This window comes from Rhodamnia argentea, chromosome 2 (genome assembly GCF_020921035.1).
Source record: "Rhodamnia argentea isolate NSW1041297 chromosome 2, ASM2092103v1, whole genome shotgun sequence".
NCBI lineage: Eukaryota > Viridiplantae > Streptophyta > Magnoliopsida > Myrtales > Myrtaceae > Rhodamnia > Rhodamnia argentea.
In genome coordinates, this window is record NC_063151.1 from 27,284,951 (window position 1) to 27,307,862 (window position 22,912).

The 22,912-nt window shown below is 39.9% G+C and overlaps 3 protein-coding genes across 9 annotated transcripts; 1 reads left to right on the forward strand and 2 right to left on the reverse strand.

Moving 5' to 3' along the window:
• Positions 1-828: 828 nt before the first annotated feature.
• On the reverse strand, positions 829-7,114 carry LOC115737387 (ribosome-binding ATPase YchF). Its single transcript, XM_030669488.2, has 11 exons — positions 6,832-7,114; positions 5,811-5,999; positions 5,611-5,664; positions 5,346-5,456; positions 4,360-4,422; positions 4,003-4,257; positions 3,727-3,873; positions 3,605-3,632; positions 3,417-3,487; positions 1,983-2,042; positions 829-1,227 (listed from the first exon to the last, which is right to left on the reverse strand). Exons 1-11 carry the CDS (start codon positions 7,051-7,053, stop codon positions 1,159-1,161), a joined length of 1,269 nt encoding a protein of 422 aa, XP_030525348.2. The 5' UTR covers positions 7,054-7,114; the 3' UTR covers positions 829-1,158.
• A 2,648-nt stretch (positions 7,115-9,762) lies between these two features.
• Positions 9,763-15,924, forward strand: LOC115737384 (protein PAT1 homolog). Of its 3 annotated transcripts, none has more exons than XM_030669485.2 (5): positions 9,763-10,379; positions 10,914-11,059; positions 12,071-12,127; positions 12,541-12,604; positions 13,299-15,924. In XM_030669485.2, the coding sequence occupies exons 1-5, from the start codon at positions 10,295-10,297 to the stop codon at positions 15,419-15,421; spliced, it is 2,475 nt and encodes an 824-aa protein (XP_030525345.1). In that variant the 5' UTR covers positions 9,763-10,294; the 3' UTR covers positions 15,422-15,924. The 3 variants fall into 3 exon arrangements, with proteins under 3 accessions (XP_030525345.1, XP_048131058.1, XP_030525346.1); XM_048275101.1 differs by having other exon boundaries at positions 13,362-15,924; XM_030669486.2 differs by lacking the exon at positions 12,071-12,127.
• Positions 15,925-16,405: 481 nt separating this feature from the next.
• Positions 16,406-22,194, reverse strand: LOC115737382 (BTB/POZ domain-containing protein At1g04390). Of its 5 annotated transcripts, XM_048275097.1 has the most exons (9): positions 21,928-22,194; positions 21,638-21,764; positions 20,552-21,059; positions 20,307-20,440; positions 19,735-20,180; positions 19,384-19,563; positions 18,424-18,672; positions 17,900-18,049; positions 16,406-17,224 (listed from the first exon to the last, which is right to left on the reverse strand). In XM_048275097.1, the coding sequence occupies exons 1-9, from the start codon at positions 22,017-22,019 to the stop codon at positions 16,792-16,794; spliced, it is 2,319 nt and encodes a 772-aa protein (XP_048131054.1). In that variant the 5' UTR covers positions 22,020-22,194; the 3' UTR covers positions 16,406-16,791. The 5 variants fall into 5 exon arrangements, with proteins under 5 accessions (XP_048131054.1, XP_030525343.2, XP_048131055.1 ...); XM_030669483.2 differs by having other exon boundaries at positions 18,424-19,563; XM_048275098.1 differs by lacking the exons at positions 20,552-21,059; positions 21,928-22,194 and having other exon boundaries at positions 18,424-19,563.
• Between the last annotated feature and the right edge of the window lie 718 nt (positions 22,195-22,912).

Genomic DNA, 22,912 nt, shown 5'->3' on the forward strand with positions numbered 1-22,912 from the left:
ATTTCTATTGTAGTTAGAGTCGTTCCTAATGGCTGTGTTTTATGGAATATATTTTTCTTGCATCATTACTTACATTCTAATAGTCATAATTGCATCAGGTGAAATCAATAGACATGTGAACAGCGAATACGCCAACTTATGTTTTTTTTTTTTTTGTTAAACCATCTTATGTTAGCTTAAATACATTTCCAAGAAACACTAACAAAGAAATAAGATTTTTGCGAAATTTAAGGATCCTATTACTACTTTAGTAGATTATAATTGCTAGAGCATTCAATAATTTCTATGGATAGATGTTCTATTTTAATGAGGATTGGGTAGTCAACTAGAATATATTTCGATGAATCGAGGGTCGTAACTTTTGAGCGTGACGAATAATTTCCTCTCTGTAGTTTTGTGTCTTCCAGTAACTTGGAGATTCTTCTTTCATAAGATTGATCGTTATCCAGTATCCTCCATTTGAAAGAGATAAACAGAGAAAATGCTTCTTAGACCCTTGGCAAGTGCTTGATTTCTTTGTTTCCTTTATTTTATTTTTTTTGGCCTTTTCATGCAAGTGCCTGCTTTCATATATTTGATTTTCCAAGGGGGTTTTCAAATAAACAGGGAATAGGGTTCTACGTTGCCGTCATTGAGCTTCATGCCGGAATATTATTCTTGTTCGCAGACTAGCTTGAAGTGGATCTGTCGTTTGAAAAGATTGTTTTGTTTAGTGATTGTTGAGAGACATTACTTTCCGATTTGCTTTCAAAACGAAATAAGAGACAGATTTGCAAAGAACTCTCGTTCAAATTTGCAATGATATTTATCCCACTTATAAGCTGCTTACCAAGAGTCCATTCATTTAAAACTTTGCCTCTCATTCGTATAAAAGGATTAAACAACTGTGTATAAGACTTCAGTTTCAGACCCTTTCTTTCTTTGGGAGAAAGGCAAAAAAATGATACGATTTTCTCAAGGTACATCTATTGGTAATAGGAAGCTACTCCGCAAGCAAAACTGCCATTCCCTCTGTAACTCAACACTGATGCATTCCACCGAAGTCAACTCGATGATGCATCTGAGGTCATGTGCCGAAAACCGCTCATCAACAAAGGACCACCGCTACCAGCCTACCGGCTTCATTGGTAGCCTATAAAGAGAAATATCGGGACAGCTTCACACATTAAAGCGAAATAGCATCACATCTCCTTCTCGGACAACGTAATCTTTACCCTCCGATCTCAACTGCAAAAAATCAGGGTAACGAAGTTCAAGTCATTCCATGTTTGCCTTAAGTGAACCTAGCCATCGATATTAAGATGCATGCCTAGAAGCGAAGATGTAATGTGTAAAATACCAAACAGAAAATTAAGCATCATGAATTTCACTTCATCTTAAATGTTAACTACGTATATTTGACTTGATATCTTCACCATTACACCTTTCACTTTGAACCGTGATCCATAACAGGTTGGAAAAAGGGCTAAAAAAATGCTTGTGAAGCTAGATGTACCCCAACTTATTCCAAAAGAATTACGTAGAAAAGTGATTTGAAGCCATAGGTTAAAAAGACACCAAAGGACAGGATAGCCATAAAAAAACAAAGATACCACAGGCAATCAATCAACATTCAATTATAGCCTCAACCCAAAGTCGCGCACTAAATCAAATTCATCCACTAAGTGGGGCTGCTATACAACTACTTTCACATCCTATACACAACCTCAAAAAATTGAGAGAAGTATCAGGATCTATAATTACTTCATTGGGATACAGTCATTTTTGTGCACTGGGAACAAGATGAGCAGTAAGTACATTATATCCTCCTTCAATGCGCTACCTCTTACGTTGACTAAAAATAAATTCATCCTATATTGGAGCCAGAAAAGTATATCCAGGCTCGTGAAAGTGATTTCCAGTGAGAATTAATGGAGCTCCACTAAATGTCTCACACCACCATGCCTAATTGAATAGAGTTAGAAGAAAGGCAAGCAACTCACTACTCCTTTCTCCCTTGCAGCAGCAAATGATCCAGCAGTAACAAAATCATCATAAGCTACCTGCAGGAAAATATGATGCAGGTCGTATGTAATTGAAAAATTTTGCAAGGTTTCTCGAGAAAAGACAGGTAATTCATGCAACAACAACAATTCCTAGTCCAACAGCAATAACAACAAACTAAGTCCTATCCAGCTAAGTCACATTGGCTATTTCATATACCTAATGTATCTCGCTATTTTAATATTTTAGGTTCTCCATACTAAAATTGGCTCCCTTTGAGAGTATCAAAGGTAATGAGGGAGATTGTTATGTCTTGGCTGCAAACTTACTCAATAGAATCCTGAAACCGGAAGATGCTGTCGGATAAGTGGAGGCAAAGTACTTTGGTCCTATCAACAAGAAAGAGGCAAGAGATTGAATTATCTTGCACCTAAAAGTATTTCTTTCTCCCCAATGTGTAGTCATCATAAATTGAAGTGCAATGGACTAGAAAAATCATGCCTCCCCAAACAGACAACACATTGACAACTCGTCAGCTGGACGAAGGATTTCATAAGGGTGACACTGAAGCTTTCAAATCTCACTAATGGTCTAGGATTTGCTGCAGTCATGGTTAACACTAACTAAAAGTCAAACTATAATGATTTAATTCTGAATTGATCTTATTGACCATTCATTAAGTTATTCCAAGTTCCACAGTGACATTAGTATATGTCAATGTAGATTCAAAATAGATTTGTTTGGAGAGACTTAATTCCTCTGTTGTTTGTCAAGTCTGCCCTAACATGCTGACCTTGAGATCACCCTTTTCCTTGATTTTAACTTTTGATCTCTATATCTCTCTGCCTATCTTTGTTGAGATCCTCATATTCTGCAGTTCTAGTCCAGCTATCTAGTACTCCTTAATCTTCCCTTCCTTCAGATAACCATGAATTTTGATCTCTATATCTCTCCGCTTATCTTTGCTGAGATCCTTATATTCTACAGTTCTAATCCGGCTGTCTAGCACTCCTTTATCTTTCCTTTCCTTCAGATAACTATGGCTTTTTCTCCTTTTCGGTCCATTGTTGCTCACTCTGAAACACCTCTACAACCCTTGTACTATCCTTCCCGAATGATGGCAGGGCTTGATCTCATTTCATTCACGCGGAACTTCAGCATCCATGGGAGCAAAATGCATTTTTGAGGGTCGACTCTCGTTGGTTGTTCACTACCAAGCGAGAGATAATAAGCTACGATCACAAGAACAAGGAGAGAGGTGATCCGATTAGTCTATATAATTTCTCCCATGAGCAAAACCAGATTTATTATTCAAACTAAGGATCCAGCACTCCTAGCTTTTTGTCCAAGTGAGGTGAAGCTACCATGTCATTGCATATTAACAACTACTGAAACCATAGATGAAGCTTAAGGTACTATAATGTAATGCGTACCGTCTCAGCTCGAATGAACCCTTTTTCAAAGTCTGAGTGGATGACTCCTGCAGCTTGAGGTGCAGTCATTCCTGCATCGACAGAGCAGAAGAAAAGGAAGGTAGAGGAAAGGAAGATGGAAGGTGAGACAAGACAACTCTTCAACTATAACGTAGTGCATAAACATCGAAGGATAGACAATATCGGACCTGCCAAGATAGTCCACGCCTTTGTTTCCTGTTGTTAAGATCAAATTGGTCTTCATTATAGTGAAGAGTACACAAATTCAATATATGGTATTCCAGAAAAACTTCTCAAGTTTGCATCTTACCTTCTCGCCCGAAGTGAAGTACGTACGCAAGCCTAAAAGTCCATATGTTGCTCTTATCAGATTCCCAAGCCCACTTTCACTAACACCAAGAGATTTCAGATACTCCGTTCTCTCTTCAGATGGAAGTTCAGTAAGCTCTGCCTCAACCTGCAACAATGTGGAATCTAAATCTGAGTTCTAGGTTTGTGGTGGCTAGCAATCACAAAGACAAAAACGAACCATCACAAGTGTACTCAACATACGGAGACAGGCACACATAACTTGGGTTATACTGACCTGTGCTGAAATTGTCACTAGTCCTGATTTCAACTCAGATGCAAGATTCATAACCTCTTTCACATAAGGATTATTTGCGGGTTCAGCTAATTCGGATTCTGCAACATTGGCCACATAAATTACTGGTTTCATTGTAAGCAAGCAAAGATGCTTGATGGCATCATTTTCAAAATCAGTTAAACTTGCTGATCGTGCAGGTTTTCCATCCATGAGAGCTTGCTCAATTTTTTCCAAGGCAGACTTCTCTGCATCCTCCTGGGAACACAATGATGGGATTGAAGGCAAGTAAGGAGATGAGCTCTGGGCCAAGATTCAACAGTTTTGTTTGTCAGTACACAAGATAAAGTAACATTTCACCTTAATTTTTGATTGAGAATCCCTTGCTTTGCCTTTTTTCAGTTTCTCCAGTCTCTTCTGAATCTGCAATTCTTGTGAGGTAGACTGATCAGATCTACAATTTCACAGAATCTGGTCAAATATTTGTGGTATTTGTACAGAATACATCACCTCTGAACAAAAATAGAATAAATCGTGTTCTACCTTATGAAGACTAAGGTGTATTAAGGGATCAAAGTCACAGATCAGTACATAGAGAAGCATGCTAAGATAAATAGGTCTCCGGACAACATCCATGATCGCTACTGCCAAGGCGATGCATAGGAGATCTTAGTTCTTTGAGGCCATGAAAAAGTGAAACTGACATACGTACACAGAGATAAATGAGTGGATTCAACTAAAAGTAGCACAAATTTCCAAAGAAATTTCTGAACAGTTTAAACAATCAGAACATTCAGTAAGCTCTCATCGTGTTTTGAGCAGATAAGCTAAAAAAAAAAAAAAACAGAATTTTTCACTGCTTTCAAATGAACAAGCCAGTATGAATGGTGCTTATTGATCCTCTTCTCAAAAGTAGAAACATAATTAATTTAAAAAGAGAGGTCGGGACCTAAGATCACACTAAGCATCAACAACATACATCACGATTAGAGGAAGTTGAAACATCCATCAATATAGTCACTTCTTTCAAGTTTGAAGTTACTTCTTCCAAGTTTTTCACTACTATTATCCCGCAAAGTAGTTGTGTCAACCCTACAGTAGAGATGCTGCTTGGGAACCTTGCAAAGCAAGTTCTCCAAGTGATTTTCTTTCCGAAGGTTAAATTGCGGAACCATCGTTTGCTTGATGATATCCAGGAGACAAATACCGAGTGAAGTGAAGAGCCATGAAAACTCAAAATAAGGCAGAACTTTTTTAACGTAAATCCCTGATGCAAGCTGAGGAAATCCAATACGAAAATGAAAGAAGAGCATTGTAAAATCTCTAGTAGAGAAGCCATAGTTTACCTGATCCAGATCGGAAAATATGAGCTCCAAGTTAATCACATCAATGTCAGACTTTGGATCAACTTTTCCATTCACGTGAACGATGTCATTGTCTTCAAAACAGCGTACCACCTGCAAAAACCATACGATTGACCACTCAAAAGGACATTTTCCTCAATGGTGCTCGAGTATTTACAAGTTAGATTTTTATTCGAATTGCGAGTGACCTTAGGTCTGAAGACCCACTTAACTTTAAGGAGACTTACTATCACATCAATTAACAGACCTGAAGTATGGAGTCCACTTCGCGAATATGAGACAGAAACTTATTGCCCAGCCCCTGAAAAATCATGATAAAAGAGGGGACTTAACAGGCATTTATATATAAACCAACCTACCAGAGCAAACCAAGTATATAACTTAGCAGAATATGGATTCTCAGAGAGCGGGAAAATTGAAACTGCTTTGCCTAATCAGAAATCTCACCTCCCCTTGACTTGCACCTTTGACGAGACCAGCAATATCCACGAATTCTATAGAGGCTGGGACTGCTCGCTGAGATTTACTGAGGTCAGAGAGGACATGCAGACGGGGATCTGGCACAGCGACGATCCCTACATTGGGCTCTATGGTACAGAATGGAAAATTAGCAGCTTGAGCTTTTCCATTCTCAACCTAAATAGAAGAAACCACCAGAATAACACTAGCATCTAATGTGCCAAGGATGGGAAGGTGGGAAAAAAAGATATGTACAGGTGAAAAGGAAGGAAAAAGAGGGCTGTCACAGTAAAATATTAAATCAAAGTGGCTAAGTTCGAGTTTGGCTCCATCTGCCAAAGCAAATCTTCCTTTCGTGTCCTTCAGCACAATGCCATTGCGTTATGTCTCCTCTCAAAAGAAAAAGGAAAAGAGAACTTTTTGCTTCTTCCCTTTCAATGGTTAAAAGTAGATAAGGAAGCGCAGAAGGAGAGGCCAAGTCACTCCAGTTCCCTAGCTGGAAGTCTCGAGCCATGTAGCGATTCACCATTCATATAACTAAGATCTATATAACAACACGGGTTGGCAGCTATGGCTCTAACCTACCAGTTCTGGCTATGTATCCCTCCTTTCCGATTAAAGCGTCGAAGTCCAACATAACTTCCACTGTCCTAGGAAGAGGGGCATCACAAACACTGCCCTCCAAATTGAAACGTTCCCCCATGGCACGTGGCACGCCAATATCCTCTTTAAGTGCAATTTCTCAAAGCACCCAAAACTAACAAGATACCTCCTCCACATACCCTTCACCACACGACGCGACATTGAGAGAGCAGAATGCGTACCTAATCTCCTAAAACAACACTACATGCCATGAAAGCGTACAGAACTGGATAAGGAAGTCAATCCCACTCAATGCGACGCTCCAGCTAGGGAAGCTATGCTGCACAAGACTCGTAAAACGAGATCGACACGCGAACAATACTAGCTCGAACGAGAGGGGCACGAGAACCAGCCACGAGTGACTTACAACGGCGTTGAAGAGAGTGGATTTGCCGACGTTGGGGAGGCCGACGATGCCGGCTTTCAGGCTCATGCTCAGCCTGGAGGGACAAGAGAAGCACCTGCGGAACCCGAGGACTGGGGTCGAGTGAGGGCGGCTCGCGAAGAGAGAGGGGTTCGCGGAGAGGCATGACTTGGTTGGGAGGATGCTCAGAGCGGGGATAAGGTGATTGCGAGCTATCCTCGCCATCTCTGCTGCTTCGAATGCTCGGAGAGAGAGAGAGGGGGGAGGGAAGGGAGATTTTATCAAAATGCGTAACGTAAATAAATCATTTTGAGCATTTAAAGGGTTCTAGATCTATAATCTTATGTATATTGTCCTGCCTCGTTTTTACACGTACAAAAGTGGGCTTTTGTGAATTTCTTTCTATTAATTCTCGAGAAAATTCTAAATAAGGGCATAAAGTACCTCTATTTTCTCAAATAAAAGCTTAAAGTATTTTTATTTGCTCAAATAAGAATTTAAAGTAAACTTTCTTTTAAAAAAAAACTGAAATGTCATTTTTATTTCAAATAAGGGCATGACCAATGACATTTTCATGATTTCATTTTTTTATTTTTTCCTCTCTTTCTTTTCTTTTTCCCCTTTCTTTTTCTCTTTTTTCCTTTTTTTTTTCCCTAGTTTCTCACCTAGGCGAGCCGAGGGATGGTTGTTGGCTTGATCGGCCACCGGTGAGAAGCTAGGGAAAAAAAAAACAAAGGGAAAAAATAAAAGAAAAAAGAGGAAAAAGGAAAAAAAATAAAAAAAGAAAATTACGAAAATGTCTTTGGTTAGACCATCTTTTGAAACAAAGAGGGCGTTTCGGGCTCTTTTTTGAAATAAGATCTACTTCATATCCTTATTTAAAATTTTTCCTTCACTCCCCAGTTCTTTTGTGAAATTTGTTTTTGCCAACTTATCCCGTTAAAACTTCAAAGGTCAAAATTCACTTTTCCCTTTCAAAGAATGGGAATATAAATACAATTCCACTTGACAAATAAGTCACTTTCCATGACTGTTAGTTTTATGTAGTTGTCTTATCAACCTATTATATTTTTGTCAATTTAGTCTTAAACCTTTGAATAATGTTAATTGATTTCTAAATATTTATGCGTTTTGCCGGTTGAATTCATTCGAGTCGTTTTTACTATGTCGATGTTAATCGTTATACATGCCACAGCTGATTCTTTTAATTTTTAATTTTTTTAATTTTTTTCTTTTATTTTTCTTTTTTTTTTTAACTATGGGCTGCGAACTCACTGGTCCATGGTTGGGGAAAAAATAAAGGAAATAAAATAATATTTTAACATCATGAAAAATCCCAAATTGGTATACTTGTGAAAAATTTATCAAAAACTACTTTTTTGACAATAAAAAATCCCAAATTGGTACACTAGCGATAAATTTACCCCAAATTATTTTTTTGACCACCAAAAATCTAAACTAGTATAACCGTAATAATTTTACTTAAAATTAATTTGTTACCATAAAAATCCTAAATTAGTACACACATGATAAATTTATCATCAATTAGCTTATGTTAAATCGAGTTTATATCACGAAAAATCTCCAGTTGATACACCCGTAACAAACATGATAAAATTTAATAGAAATTAATCGAGGGTAAATTTATCATACCGTATCAATTTTGGGGTAAATTTGTAATAAATGTACAAATTTGAAATTTTTAGTGGTCAAAAAATAGTTTGGAGTAAATTTATCACATGTGTATCAATTTAGGATTTTTGGTGGCATTAACCCTAAAAGAACAAAATAAAAAATAAAAAGGAAAAAAGTAATAAAAATTTCACTAAAAAATTTTAGAAAATTTTCATTTGCACCCACAATATCACGTAAGGACGATTGATATCCATGTCAATGATTTTCAATCAAAATTAATTGAATTTGATTAATTGACAAATTATCAAAAAATTTGAGGCTAAATTAATCTAATTAAAAGACTTGGGATTGAATTAATATAAATGCAATAAGTATATGAACTTTTTTGTATTTCTCCCCCAAATCAAAGTAGTCGTTTGAAATCTCGTCCAATCTCGAGGCAAATCTAAATAGAGCTAAGCTAAAATCGTAAAGTCATCGTGTCTTTTCCTTTTAGATTTTGACAAATCGCAAACAAAGGCATTCGACGTGTCCATCCTCTCTACAAGGAGAGGGGAATCCAAGAACCTCTGCCAAAGAACATAAAGGGCAATAGTAATGAAACTTTTGGCGTCTACTTTGCTAAAAAAGGGGGGGAGGAAAGAACTTGTGGGAGAAGGAGAAGGAGATCATTCGGGTGATCCTAACTCGGGGCTCGATCTATCGACCTCGAAAGGGCGAACACGTTAATGTTTATGGCCTTCTTGACTTGATATGTAAGTCAAATACTCCGATCAAATTTCAAATTCGATATGTCTAATTCGAAAAGAGTTCATTCTCGCTCAAAAATAGTTTGCAGTGAAAATTTTTAAATTCTTCAGTCCCGCCGGGCTATCATCGGAGTTGCTGAAATTAGATCCGATTTGGAAAACACATGCGATACGAGGCATCTCTTTTATTACTCGATTTAGGCGCGCACGAGGAACCGCGATCGGAAATTCGCATTCCGCTTGCAAGAAAAGCATATATGCTTCAACAACGCCCGGGATCGAAACGGACCTTCAATCGGCATCAATCTGGGCCACCAGGTGGGGCCCGATGTCCTCCGCTTCTAATTGGTCGCTCGCCCATGTACACAAAATTACAAATAACCGACCCAAAATTATCCAAAGTGATATGGAAACAATAGAATTATATAAAAATAAAAATCCAGTGGATCATGACATCATAATACTATGAGCATTTTTTTCTTTTTCTTTTTTTTTTTTTTTCGTTGCTTTTTTGCCAACCCACCGCCCACCCTCTCTCTTCCACTACAGTGGGCCAAAAACATCACAAAAAACCATCACAACCACCATCGTCGCTCCTCAATCATGAGCTCCAATTATATTACTCCCTCTGTTGCCGAGCCACCGTGAGCCTTCTCCATATACTAAACCCATCTCTCTCTCTCTTTCTCCCTCCGCGGCCCTCCGCCGCCCCCGCCGCCCCTGCCGCCGCCTGCTACGTCGTCGTCTTATCCTATACAGCGATAGGGTTTCGGTTTCGGTTTCCTTCATTCGCTTTTTTTTATTTTTTATTTTCATTTCCCTCACTTTCACACTTACCTGCTGCGGACCTGGCTGTCCGGTTTTGCTCGAATTGCTTCCCCTCGGTACCTGTCTCTCGTGCTTCAGTGAGCTTGTACAGATCTTATCGTCTTCTTCATCACCGTCTGGACGAGACCCTAGGTGTTCCGTCGCGCGGGGCCTGTTGCGTTGGCTCGGTCTTAGCTTTCTTGGAGTTGTAGATTCGGATTCGGTTTTTCTTCCGGTGTTAGATTAGGCTTGGAGTTGTAGATAATTAGGTTGCGATGGATGGTTTTGGTAGCGGCGAGAACAGTCGTTTTCAACTTACCGGCTCGCAGGATCTCAATCAATTAGGCGATGGTTCGGCAGGTTCGATGACCTCTCTTTTTTGTTTCGTTTCGTTTTCAAGCTGATTGTGGTTTCTGTAGATCTGCTTTCACTCGTTTGTTGACGAAGCGTCGTCCTATCGTCTGTTAGCTTTTGGCTTTTCCTCGTATGTTCCTCTTCTTCTGTCATTTGAAGTTAAACTGATTCTCATGAGCTCGAGAATTGTGTGAATGAGTATTGGTGTTCTCTCAAATGTTTTATTGCGAGCTAAGAGAAATCCCAAGCTCAAAATTTTTCAGTAGGGGGATGTTTGCCTAGCTTTCCAACAAAAAATCAAGTAACAGTGTTGTACTATCAAATTTTACCTAGGCCGTTTTATTCTTCCTGGCTTTCGGATTCGTGAGAGTTCTGTACGATGAATCTTGGTCTTTCATATGATTGGAACAACAATATTCACATTCTTCTTGAACTTCTGATTACTGATGTATGCATTCCTGCTATGGTTGATATATGAATTTCCAGAAATTCGCGATTTGACTGATTTGTTTATATTAATTAAATCTTCTTGCGAAGCAGGGGGCACTGTATTTGACGCATCCCAATATGCATTCTTTGGTAATGATGCTGTCGAAGAAGTTGAGTTAGGGGGATTAGAAGATGAAGAGGAGGATTTGCCTCCTGCTGGCCTAGAGGAAGAGGAGTTTCTCTATGACAAGGAAGAGGTGATGTGCCCCTCTCCTTTTTTTCCTCTTTAGTTTTCTAGTTAGTTTATGCATGGAGATGCCAATACATTTTGGAGCGGTACTGATATCTTGAATTTTCGGGATAGTACCTCATTTACTTGGTTTTTATATCGCCTGGCTTCGATGTTTGTCAATTTGAGTGGAAGTCTAAGCTGATATTTATTAATCCTCATTTACATTCATCTTTTTGCGGAATTTTTTAGTTCCTTTTCTGTTCTTCTCTTCTTTGATTGCAACGTCAAATAGGTAGTGCTAGAATACATTGAACACTCAATTTGTACTCTGGATTATGTATTCGTGAGAAGGCTACTTTTCTACATCATACCGAGTCACTTATTAATCTAATGATGGCGCAGATATGTGATATGCAGTGTCCTTTGGGCGGAACATCATTGAAATAGTTTGAGAGCATGTGCAGGTTTATCATTATGGAGTTTACATCAAGTAGGGTGCTCATATAAATTGATCATAACCAGTATTTTTGGGTTCCACATATCTACTTGATTGCTGAAGTTTTTATGGTTTGAATTGTCTCTGAAAACTTTAATTTCACCTATACAATGTATTCTTTTCAAATGCGATTGTGGCTTCTATCAGTGCAGTGCTTCTCATTTCCTGGTTGAAGTTAATTATGCTGTCCTTGGGTTTGATGATGGGATTTGTCTCATGAAGTTGAATTAACAAGTGCTGTTATACGTCTTACTTCTTATTATATATAATGACTGAAATGATGAAGTTAGCATAAGATCGATTGAAGAACAGTTGCTTAAGACGAATATCATTTCTTTCATAGTTAATGTGTGTACATGCAATGTCTTGACACTAAGCTTTCTAGCTGTTCCTTTGCATGCTTGTTTCATTTTGTGTTTGCTTTCAAACATGATCACCATAAAGCATTTCTTTTGTTGTCCTGATGATTGCTCAATGTACTTTGGTTATAAATTTGCTAGTCTTGTGATTGATGGATGACAAATATTTCCTTTGTTGCAGGGTGAGGACTTAAGATCTTTATCCGAAATTGATGATCTTGCAAGCACCTTTTCAAAGGTCTGATACTGAGCTTTGGCTTGTCAACAATAAAAGTGTTTTACTTACTGTAGAATGGTTTCTCAGTATCAATCGTAGTAATGGGGAGAATATTGTGCTTAAGTTTATGTGCAATGATTCCATTTTCCTTAAAGAGCTAGTGAACTAGTTGCCAGCATAATTTCTTGTTCTTTAGCTGCCACAGCCTTTGTCATTGGTTGTCTATGGCAACCTTTGGATGATGCTTTATGATCTGAACTTTTACATGGTGTTTTAATAAATATCTCGTGGCACTTTATCTCTGCAAATATTTTGGGGCGTGGCGACGCAGTATCGATCATATGATAGGATGTGTCTAATGGCGTTGTTCCAGCATTAGGGACCTGTAATGCCTCTTTTTTGCATTTATACTAAACTATGTGTTCTACTCGCAGATAAACAAGGTGGTCAGTGGCCCAAGAGTTGCAGGAGTAATTGGTGAAAGAGGATCTAGGGAAAGTGAGTATGTCAGCATTTATATTCGTTGCTATCTTATTTCGTTGAAGTAATTGTTTACATGCTGTGATAATGCTTATAACATTGTTGTCCATTTCAAATTTATGTGTCGATACCTTTTTGCTCTACAAAATGACCTCTGAGCAAGCTTACTTGTTAAGTTTAAATGTTGTGATGCTTTACCATATCGGCTCAAAACAAAATGAAAGTTTTAATTTTTGCATTTGTAAATTCTAATACATCTAGTGTTTGAATTTGAAAATTGCTTTTGCTAAGCCTGACCAATATTTCGTGCTTTCTCCACCGTCGGTATGACTTATACTATTTGCCCCATTCCTCGCTCCAGCTTTCAGATTTTCATCATCCCTAGCAGATTTAAGTTTGGCTTCCGTAGATTTTTGCATCTCTATGTGACCTTAAATGAAAGGAATTAAGGTGTGCATATTATTCCTTTAAAAAATTCAATCCGCCATCTGTTGCCTAAGAATGGTCTTAGGCAGCCTCTGTAGTATGGCTGACACGCATATTTATTGCAAATCTTGCTGATGAATGTAATCTCAAGTTTGGCCAAGTATCCATCTTTATTGACATTACAAGTCTGTCTGTAGGTATTAGGTGTTTCAAATCTTTTCCTGCTCCATTTTTCAATCTGGTAGTGGTTGAATTCTTACTTCTTCTGGACTGCACTATCTTTTAGGTTCTGCTGCTGCTGAGTGGGCAGAAGGAGAGGATAACATTAACTGGTTTCATCGCAATGTAGTGGACTCCGATAGCACTTTAGAAGGCAAAAGATGGTCATCACAACCATATTCTTCCGCTCACATTATAGAGTCAAAGACTCTGTATAGGACGTCATCTTACCCAGAGCAGCAGCAGCAGCTCCAGCCTCATTACTCAAGCGAACCAATATTAGTGCCAAAATCATCTTACCCTTCATATCCTCCAGGTGGAGTATCGCAGCATGCTTCCCCAAATTATCATGCAGGCCACCTAAATGTTCCTCATCCTGCTGGTGGAAACCAAATGGCATTATCTGCACCAAACCTTCCTCCTTTTTCCAATTCTCAGGTCCAGTTGACCACTTTGCATCATGGCTCCCAGTTCGCTGGGAATATGCCACCTGGTTTACCTCTTGGTAGCCGACCACCCAATCAATGGGCCAATCAGATGAACTTGTATCCTGGAGAGCATGCAGGTCGATTAAACAGTGGGATACAGCAGCAATTTCCTCATCAAAATGGGTTAATGCCTCCACAATTAATGCCTCAACCACAACCACAATCCCAGCAGCATTGGCTGCGCCGTCCAATGCAGCCGCCTTTTGGGCATTTGTCAGGAATGCAGTCCCAATTATTTAACCCCCACCTTTCTTCATCTCCACCGTTAATGGGCAAGTTTGATGCGATGTTTGATCTTGCTGATTTAGGTGAGCAAAGACTAAAATTAGCTCAGAAAGGTAGACAGGATCTGCGTTTTTCTCAGCCGGGATTTGATTTCAATGGCCCGAAGAGTGGTAGTGGGTGGCCGAGATTTAGATCTAAATATATGTCAGCTGATGAGATAGAGAATATCCTCAGGATGCAGCTTGCAGCAACACACAGTAATGACCCTTATGTAGATGATTATTACCATCAGGCTTGTCTTGCTAAAAAAACTGTGGGGGCAAAGTTGAAGCATCATTTCTGCCCTACTCATCTCAGGGAACTCCCTCCTCGAGCTCGCACGAACACTGAACAACATGCTTTTCTCCAGGTTGATGCTCTAGGGAGAATTTCCTTTTCATCAATTCGGAGACCTCGTCCTCTTCTTGAAGTTGATTCACCTAATTCATCTGGTGCGGCTGGCAATACTGAACAGAAAGCATCTGAGAAGCCCCTGGAGCAGGAACCAATGCTTGCAGCAAGAGTGGCTATTGAGGATGGGCTTTGTCTTCTTCTTGATGTGGATGATATAGACCGATTCCTGCAATTTAATCAGGCCCCAGATGGTGGGGTTCAGTTAAGACAGAGGCGGCAGGTCCTACTTGAAGGCCTTGCCGCATCACTCCAACTAGTCGACCCTCTTGGCAAAAACGGCCATAGCGTTGGGCCTGCTCCCAAGGATGACCTTGTGTTCTTAAGGTTGGTGTCTCTTCCTAAGGGTAGGAAGCTCCTCGCAAGGTACCTTCAGCTCCTTTCTCCCATTGATGAGCTCATGAGGATAGTTAGCATGGCCATTTGTCGTCATTTAAGATTTTTGTTTGGAGGACTTCCCACTGACCCAGGAGCAGCAGACTCAACAAATAACCTTGCGAGGGTGGTTTCACATTGTGTGCGCGGCATGGATCTTGGTTCTCTAAGTGCCTGTCTTGCAGCTGTGGTCTGTTCTTCAGAGCAGCCACCTCTTCGTCCCCTTGGTAGTCCTGCTGGAGACAGCGCGTCCCTTATTCTCAAATCAGTTCTTGAGAGGGCAACTGATCTCCTAACTGATCCTCATGCTGGCACCAACTATACCATCACTAATCGACAACTATGGCAGGCTTCATTTGATGAGTTTTATGGTCTTCTCACCAAATATTGTGTAAATAAGTATGACAGCGTAATACAATCAGTGCTAATGCAAGCCCCAACGACAAGCATGCCTGTTCTTAGTGCCGATGCAGCTAAAGCTATTAGTCGGGAAATGCCAGTTGACCTGCTACGAGCAAGTCTTCCCCACACGGATGAGGACCAGAGGAAGCTGCTGTTGGATTTTGCTCAAAGGTCCATGCCTGTAGTTGGATTTAACAGCCATGAAGGGGAGAATGGTGGTCAAATCAGCTCTGAGTCGGTGTTAAGTTAATAGAATGATGCACCAGGGCTCCAACTTATGTATGGCTTTAGCGTTATGGAAAAGCTGTGTGCATGACATGCTTCAAAAGGGTCTATGTTCCCTCATTTTTTCCGTATTATACAAGTGCATCTCAATAAGCCTGGACAGGAGGGAGCTGCAGCAAAGTATGAAGTGGGAATCGAGGGGCACTCTTCGTTCCCGGTTGATTTAGTGCCGTTCAAGTACTTGTTTTTAGCTTCTTAATTTCTTTTCTCTGGGGAGACTTTCCAGCAGTTTTATGCTTGTACCGAACTTCAGATTTGCTTTCTTTTTTCGGCCCCTTGATTAGGGTAGTAGTTTCCAGTTTTTGCCAACTTAGGAGCGTGTTTTGTTGCTCTGTTTTGAGTTACGGATGTGGGTCCTGGACAAGGGGTTTGGTTTTGTACAGGGCTGGTGTAGAAAGGTATCCCGCGTTCCTGTACTATTATTCCGAGGAGGTGGGACGGGTTTTGGGGGGCTTTTATCCTTTTAAACTTCAAGTAGAAAATGGTGGAGTGGGTGGGATATTGATGGTTCGTGGCGGTTTGTCATATGGTCAAGTTTAGGATTTACTTCTCATATAGTCAGTATTGCTAAGGTCTTCTCTTGCCTCTACTCTGTTGTGCTGTTAAATCTTTGATTTCTGTACTGTGCAATACTTTGAAGCTCCGGGGTTTAATCGCAATGAGCTATATTTCTCAACTTTTGTTTGGTGAGCCACGATGATGTCCAATCTTTTCCTCCAAAGTTCTCTTAATGCAGCTCCCTGATTAGGCTGCGAGTGCCAAACGTGGGATGAGGACATGAAAGCAAAAAATCAAAGAGGGAATCCTTTCTATGCATAACGCATCTGCATCCAGATTCCAAATATGTTAATAAGACATCTGATCTTTCTTCTGTTTCGAATTGTTGGGCTGTTCAGCCATATGGCAGTGTGTGCCCGGGTGTATTGGAAAAGGTTTGGTGGGTGATGCCAAGGAGGTTGCCATCAATGTGTTTCTATGTAATAACCGGAAATGGGTACAATGCATTCTCTTGATTGCTTTTAGCATCCGAGAGAATCAAAAGAATGAACCTAGAGCCTCCTCAAGCGGGCTGAATTGCTGTAGTACTGTACTATTATATACAATCTTTCATTTGCCTTCCCAACACAGACAGGACTTCTTGAGGAAGCTGCTGGTTAGCTAAATCTGGTCAAATAAACTGGCTCCCCATCAAATTATGCTTTCTCAGAAAAAGAATTGCTCCATGTGCTTCCTTGCTTCAAAGACCAATTGCTGAATTCGCTTTGTTGAAATGGCAAAATTGTCTCAGGCCACTTTGGAACCGCTCTTTTTCAACAAGTTTGGAGTTACTAGTTACTAACCCCTGCTCTGTGAAAGTCGTACAGAGGCAGCACGAACCATTTCGATGAGTGTTTCATCCAATTCATCGAATTCACCAGACTCATGCAGTTGACGATAAGATGGAGCGACATGATTTGCCGCAGCTTCTGCCAATTTCCATTGAGACAAATTTGCAGCCATTTGGAGAATCTTAACGGACAACTGTCTCGCAGAAGACAGGCCATTGTCTACAATCCTAAAACACGCATCCTGAATGTCTTCCAGGAGCCAGAAGTCCGCCAACCAAGAAAGCTCTACGTACAGCTCTAGCTGGTGTAGCTTCTCCTTCGTACCCATATTACTCCACAAACAACCAGATGGGGGTTCAGGAAGCTCAAAAGAATAGAACCAACAAACTAGTTTAACTAAAGCTTCCCAACTGACAGGTACCTTTAGAATTTGTGATTGGCTGCAGAATGACAGCACAACATAGTGAGAAACTAAAAGAGTAGAAAGTCTCAAAAGAGTACGCAAAATCTTCCAAATTGCACTTGAGGTGAACTAATCACAAATCCTAACCCCTTTCAAATAATATTGCCACCATCAACACAAACATGAAAGCCATTGCTCAGTCCCCCCGAACACTTAATTGGACGAAGACTTTTGACGGAACATGAAAATTAGTCACAAAAAGAAGTCCACCAAGTTGCAATTTCCGGCCCCAAAAAGACCGAGTCATAATTGAATTTGAAACAAGGAGGTTTTAAGAAAAGGTTTACGGAAAGCATAAACAAAGCAGAAGCGCACTTTTGCCATTGCTAGGAGTCTCATCAATGAAAATGAGAAGTATTGATACATTTGGAGTTGCATGGTTAACGATAATTGACAGACTTCACAACAAAGTTTCACATGGATACTCCAGCTTTAATAGCGGACAGAATCATACTTCCTTCTCCATGCTGACTAGATGTTTAACAATGAATGAAAAATTTACCACATATGGATAATTCAGTTTGTAACTGTAGATTGAATCACAGAAATGATATTTTCCTCCATGCTGACAAGATGCATAGGGATTTGATATCAATATCCAGCAAAGCTCACTGGGAATACAAAAGAAGACGTAACACAAACAAGCACGTACCTTTCTTGCATTCCTGATTGCAACAATGCCTGCAGATAATCACAGCTTGCCCATAAAATTATTCGGTGAACATGCATGTGTGGAACAGATGAAGAGCAAATAGAGCATGTCCAACTCAGTTCAGTTGCTTTGGATTCCAAGATTATGTCCCTGAGACGGAATGAAGCTCGCTTATAGCTAACAAAAAAAAAAAAAAAAATGAGCAGGTCACAGAATGTCATGTTCAGGATTTGGTGCACTAAGGTACCGGAGATCCATGGTGCTGAATGAAAACAAAATGCGAAGATGAAGGGCTCCATCCAGCTAAGTATGCTAATGATCAATAACCAAAGCCAAATGACTCCATAGCCAAAAAAAGGAACTAAAATCGAATGACTGTGCTCAAGTACACCTAAAATGGTCGGTTAGATGGAGATGTCAATCTAATCGTCTATTCAAGTATACATCAAATGAATGATTTGAAGCATGGCGAGAGAGAGAGAGAGAGAGAGGGGGGGAGAAGGGGGTTGGGGGATTAAACTTACCAAAACTTATGTCTCCCTTGACCAAGAGCTGGTTTGAGATCAAAGCTGGGAATCTCGGTGGCCCATTCAGGAATTCTCCTCGAAAGCAGCTCAGATAACTGATGCAGGCCACAGCGTCGCGCAAGGATTTTTAACCTCTTCACAGTATCTTCTTCAGCTTGCACATACCCTGAATATACATACTCCAACAATTTCTCCAGTTCAAGGCGATTAACATGACAAGATAACCGAATCTCTTTCCGGAACTTTCTGTGCCAGTTGTCACTGTCGTTAGTGACTGAAGAATCATCAAAGGTTCCCCCATCAAAAGGTTTTTCAGGAGGCAATAACAAAGGACACCTAACCATAAGAAGAACCCCGTGGACACAGAATGAAGTACCATTGGCAAGAATCAGCTCTATATCAGCGTAATCCTCGTGATTAAGTGCTTTCCCTATTTTTACCCCTAATGCTGAAGGAAAACCAAAGTAGCTGAAGTAGGTTAGTACGTATGAAGCAAACCACCTCGCCCCACAATAGGAAGTGTCCTTGCAGATATCCAGGAGCTTGTTAACTAGTTCAGTCCTGATATTTTCTGACTGAAGAACAGCCACGATTGAAAATTTACTTTTGGAGCTAGAATGATGAATTGACACATACAGGCCCCACAAATTATGGAACAAAATGACATCTTTTCCTTCCCACTCTTCTGAATGAAAGGAGCAACAAGCTCTCCCAGGCAAGTTGCTCTTGAGATGTAGGGCATAACTTGACCTTGGTAAACAGAATGACTCAGATGAGCGTCCCATCATATAATACAATAGTGTCTTTGAGCCATCCACAATAAACCCTTGATAATGAGGCAAAGCCAAAAAGCATGTCAAACCTATCAAACTTATAACAATGTGAACCAGATTTGGCATCCCAAGGTTGACTCCAGATGATGGGGAATTTAGTGTATAAAGCAATTGCTTTACATACCTCTCACCATTTGGATTCAGAACCTCACAAAGCACACTTCTAGCCTTTGAGGAAATGTATTTGCAAGAAGAGAAAATCATCATTAGCACTACTCGCACAGCTGATTCACTTCTAAAGGTACTGATGACATCATCATGGCACAGCTGGTTTCCTCTCCCAATAATGTCCTCAAAAGCTACACTATGAAAGAACATACATCGACAATCAGAAAGTTAAAAGGAAAAAAATTAAGTCAAAAGCGCAACCAGGAAAATACGATAAATAAAGAAGAAGAATGAAAAAAGCAGTGCAGGAAGATCACTAGAAAGAACTGAGCAAACTATAGGCACCAAATATTTGACGAAAACATACCACGCAGCGACTGTAAGAATGTCAAAATAAGCTTCATTTTCAGAAAATTTGGGATCAAAATCTTCAGCACATCTTATTGCAAGCCACCCAAGAATGTCCCACGCATATGGCCTTAAAACCAGAAAAAGATTATCAATGAGATTCTCCCGTGCTATGGCAATTTGCTCCTCTAGTGGGCATGTGTGATAAGAAGGATACTTCCCAACAAAGTTCGGCATAAGAATATCAATAAGAACTTTGTTGATCCCCCTTTTCCAAAAGCAAAGATGATGCTTCCCAGGCCAACGAGTAATCATTGCCAAACGACATGCTTCAATCATCAAAGGAATCTGGTCATTAGCACCTTTTCCCTCTTTCAACTTCCACTCATTGATTGCACATACTATGGCTTCTACAATTGGCTCACAACACATGCTGACCAATCTTGAGCATCCCTGTTCAGTCAACTGAGCCCAACAACAGAACGAGGTCATCCATATGACTCATCACAGCGGAAGAGGATGGAGCAATCTTGTCATGAGCAGAAAAGAATATATTTGAGAATATCTAGCAAAGAAAACCCAAAGCATTACCATTAAGCATTGTGCCAGTTTAAATCCCTCGATTCGAACTGACAGCGGGTTTGAACTTCCCATAAAGCGTACCATTGCGCCGACAATAGTTTCACCATGTTCCATGATCTTCTTGGCACCATAACTGCATAGAGCTGGTAAACAGTATCAACTGTTTTTATATCTGAAGAACGATAGGCCTAACAACATAAAATTGCAGCACAAGTATGAAAGCTTTCTAACTGTACGACAAGGTGTCAAAGTACCTATGGAAGAATACAACTTCAAAAGAGCAACTCCAAGAGAAGGGTCAGTGTTTACACAGAAATTCTCCAGCATGTTCATAAAATTCACATTACTCCAAACTTGATATCTGGATTGAGGCCATTTCAACAGTATTATGGCCAATAGAGCCAATATCTCTTGGAAATACACATCTGAGCTAGGGCTGGCAGAGAAATCTAGTATATTTTTAATTAAGTGGGTTGTAATATCTTCTTTATCAAGAACTTCCCAGACTTCATTCTCCTTCTTTTTGCTTAGATTTGAAAGGAGAACACTCAAGGCTCTGGAAGATGGAATAGCAACTTGTAACTGATGGGAAATTGACAAGCATGACAAAGGACGAACAAGATCTGGGAGATATGATTGCAGAATAGAAGTTGCTAAGACACTGGCCAACTTGTAGACTGCATCCGCTGCTATGCTAGTTGTGGCTTCACTTTTTTGGTGAAGAATACCCACCAATGCCCCAACTATATCTTCAGCTGAGTCCTGACAAGATAAAAGTGAATGTGAACAACAAAAGGGGACCGGGGCAGGAGACCACGAAATGCTAACGTGCATCAACCTAACTTAAAAACAACCCCTACGCTAACAAGAACCTCAAATGATTGAACCTAGCAAGTGCTGGTGATCCACTGAAGGAGATGGGCATACTCCATATGATAGACAAGCAGAACAATGGAACTTCCCTTATTCTTGCGGAGAACAATCCCAGGAGAAAAACTGAAAACCCTCGACATGGTCTGAGGATGTAAGCGCATAATGTTGCAAATAAACCAGAGCATTCGAAGAAAATGAGAAAACCATCCAACTTAATCGGCGTCCTCAATTGAACAACAGCACTAATGAGACAACCAAAAGTGAAGCAGGTATGATATATCTTCATTCATTCAGAAAGTATAAGCTCCTAGACAAGGCATTTCTTTGCAAAAATTGGAAAGAAGAGCAAACTCATCAATGCAAGTTGAAAAATAGAGAGAGAAGAGAGAGAGAGAAAGAAAAAAGTGGAAATCAGTCAGCAAAACCTCGTCAATCCATAAAGCACGATCACTCATCGAGCACCTCACCTTCAGAAGCGGATTACTCGACGTCTCCTCCGAAACGCAATCGAGGAAAGCAACAATTGAGCGAAGCACGTATCTCTGCGTCTCGATGTCTCTGCACTCCCATCTCGTTCTGCTTCCATCACGATATCTACACGTACAAAGAATTCACAATCACAACCACAGTCAACTCCACAAACTAGACTTTAAGCTGTTTGTCACCGACTGCCGAACCCCTCGAAGCTCCTCGCCTACGGATTGATGGTCTCCCTCAACAAATCAACTATGGACTACGAGGAAAGAACAAGAGAAACCTGGTGCAGAGGTTAAGAGCATCATGGAGGCGGTGGTGGAGAGTGTTGAGCTGGATGTTCTTGGTCTCTGCTCTGCGTCTGCGCGCTTTCATTTCCTCTTTCGGATTCGAGAGCCTAACAACTTCGAACTCGATGGAACGCTCGACTGGAATTCGTCGCTCGTAGAAGAAGTGCGATCAGTGACGACGCCGACCTTGTCCTCTCGTCGGAGGAGCACGATTTCGCCGCCGCCCAGATTGCTCCCTGGAATGGGCTCTTAATTCAGGCCCAAATGGGCGCGTCCCGCTGAGCCACCCGGTCTTGTCTTTTCGAAACAGGATAATGACAAAGGTGCATCAATTTTAGCTTTCTTGCTTCGTAGACTTTCAATTTTTTCAACATGATCCTTAAATTTTAATTTAAGCTATACATTTATTAAAAATTTTAGCCCTTCTTGGCTTTTAATTAATTTAAATAAGATTTGAAAATAAAATAAATAAAAAATGGCATGTAGAAGAGAAAAATTAATTTTAAAATAACACGTCAGCATTTTCAGTTAAACAAATTGACGGTGTTAACGGAAGAACTCAATTGAACTAATTTGACAAGTTTTAGGACTTGATTGTACTTTTGTAAGTTTTAAGATTTAATTGTACCTTCCCGATGAGTTTCACTACTTCGAGTGCATATATCCCTTAATTTAATATATAATGTGATATTTATACTTAAATTTATTAAATAGGTCTCGGAACTTTAACTCAATGTGAGTATCGCTCTTGAATTTTAATTTATTTTATATGTTCAATTTAGTCTATGGACTGTATAAAAATATTCGCTTCAAATTTAAAGAGAATATTGAATATGTATCAAGAATTCGAAAATTTCAATTAAACAAATTTAAAATTTAAAATTCACAATAAATATTTGGCTAAAGTAAAGGAGCCATCATGGCATTTTATCCGTCGTTAAAACCTTTTCTCCTCTTCTTGGCTCACTGCACTCTCTA

Bases quoted from the DNA above. Each gene is read 5' to 3' on its own strand.
- LOC115737384 (XM_030669485.2), top strand. From the start codon at position 10,295: ATGGATGGTTTTGGTAGCGGCGAGAACAGTCGTTTTCAACTTACCGGC. The intron at 11,060-12,070 runs GTGATGTGCCCC...CCTTTGTTGCAG, and splicing joins TTCTCTATGACAAGGAAGAG to GGTGAGGACTTAAGATCTTT. The intron at 12,128-12,540 runs GTCTGATACTGA...TTCTACTCGCAG, and splicing joins TTGCAAGCACCTTTTCAAAG to ATAAACAAGGTGGTCAGTGG.
- LOC115737387 (XM_030669488.2), bottom strand. From the start codon at position 7,053: ATGGCGAGGATAGCTCGCAATCACCTTATCCCCGCTCTGAGCATCCTC. The intron at 6,000-6,831 runs GTAAGTCACTCG...TCTTCTATTTAG, and splicing joins CCACTCTCTTCAACGCCGTT to GTTGAGAATGGAAAAGCTCA. The intron at 1,228-1,982 runs GTGAGTTGCTTG...GATTTTTTGCAG, and splicing joins CTGCAAGGGAGAAAGGAGTA to TTGAGATCGGAGGGTAAAGA.
- LOC115737382 (XM_030669483.2), bottom strand. From the start codon at position 22,019: ATGAAAGCGCGCAGACGCAGAGCAGAGACCAAGAACATCCAGCTCAAC. The intron at 20,181-20,306 runs GTAATGCTTTGG...TGTTGGGCTCAG, and splicing joins AACTGGCACAATGCTTAATG to TTGACTGAACAGGGATGCTC. The intron at 18,050-18,423 runs GTAAGTTTAATC...ATTCCGTCTCAG, and splicing joins CAAGGGAGACATAAGTTTTG to GGACATAATCTTGGAATCCA.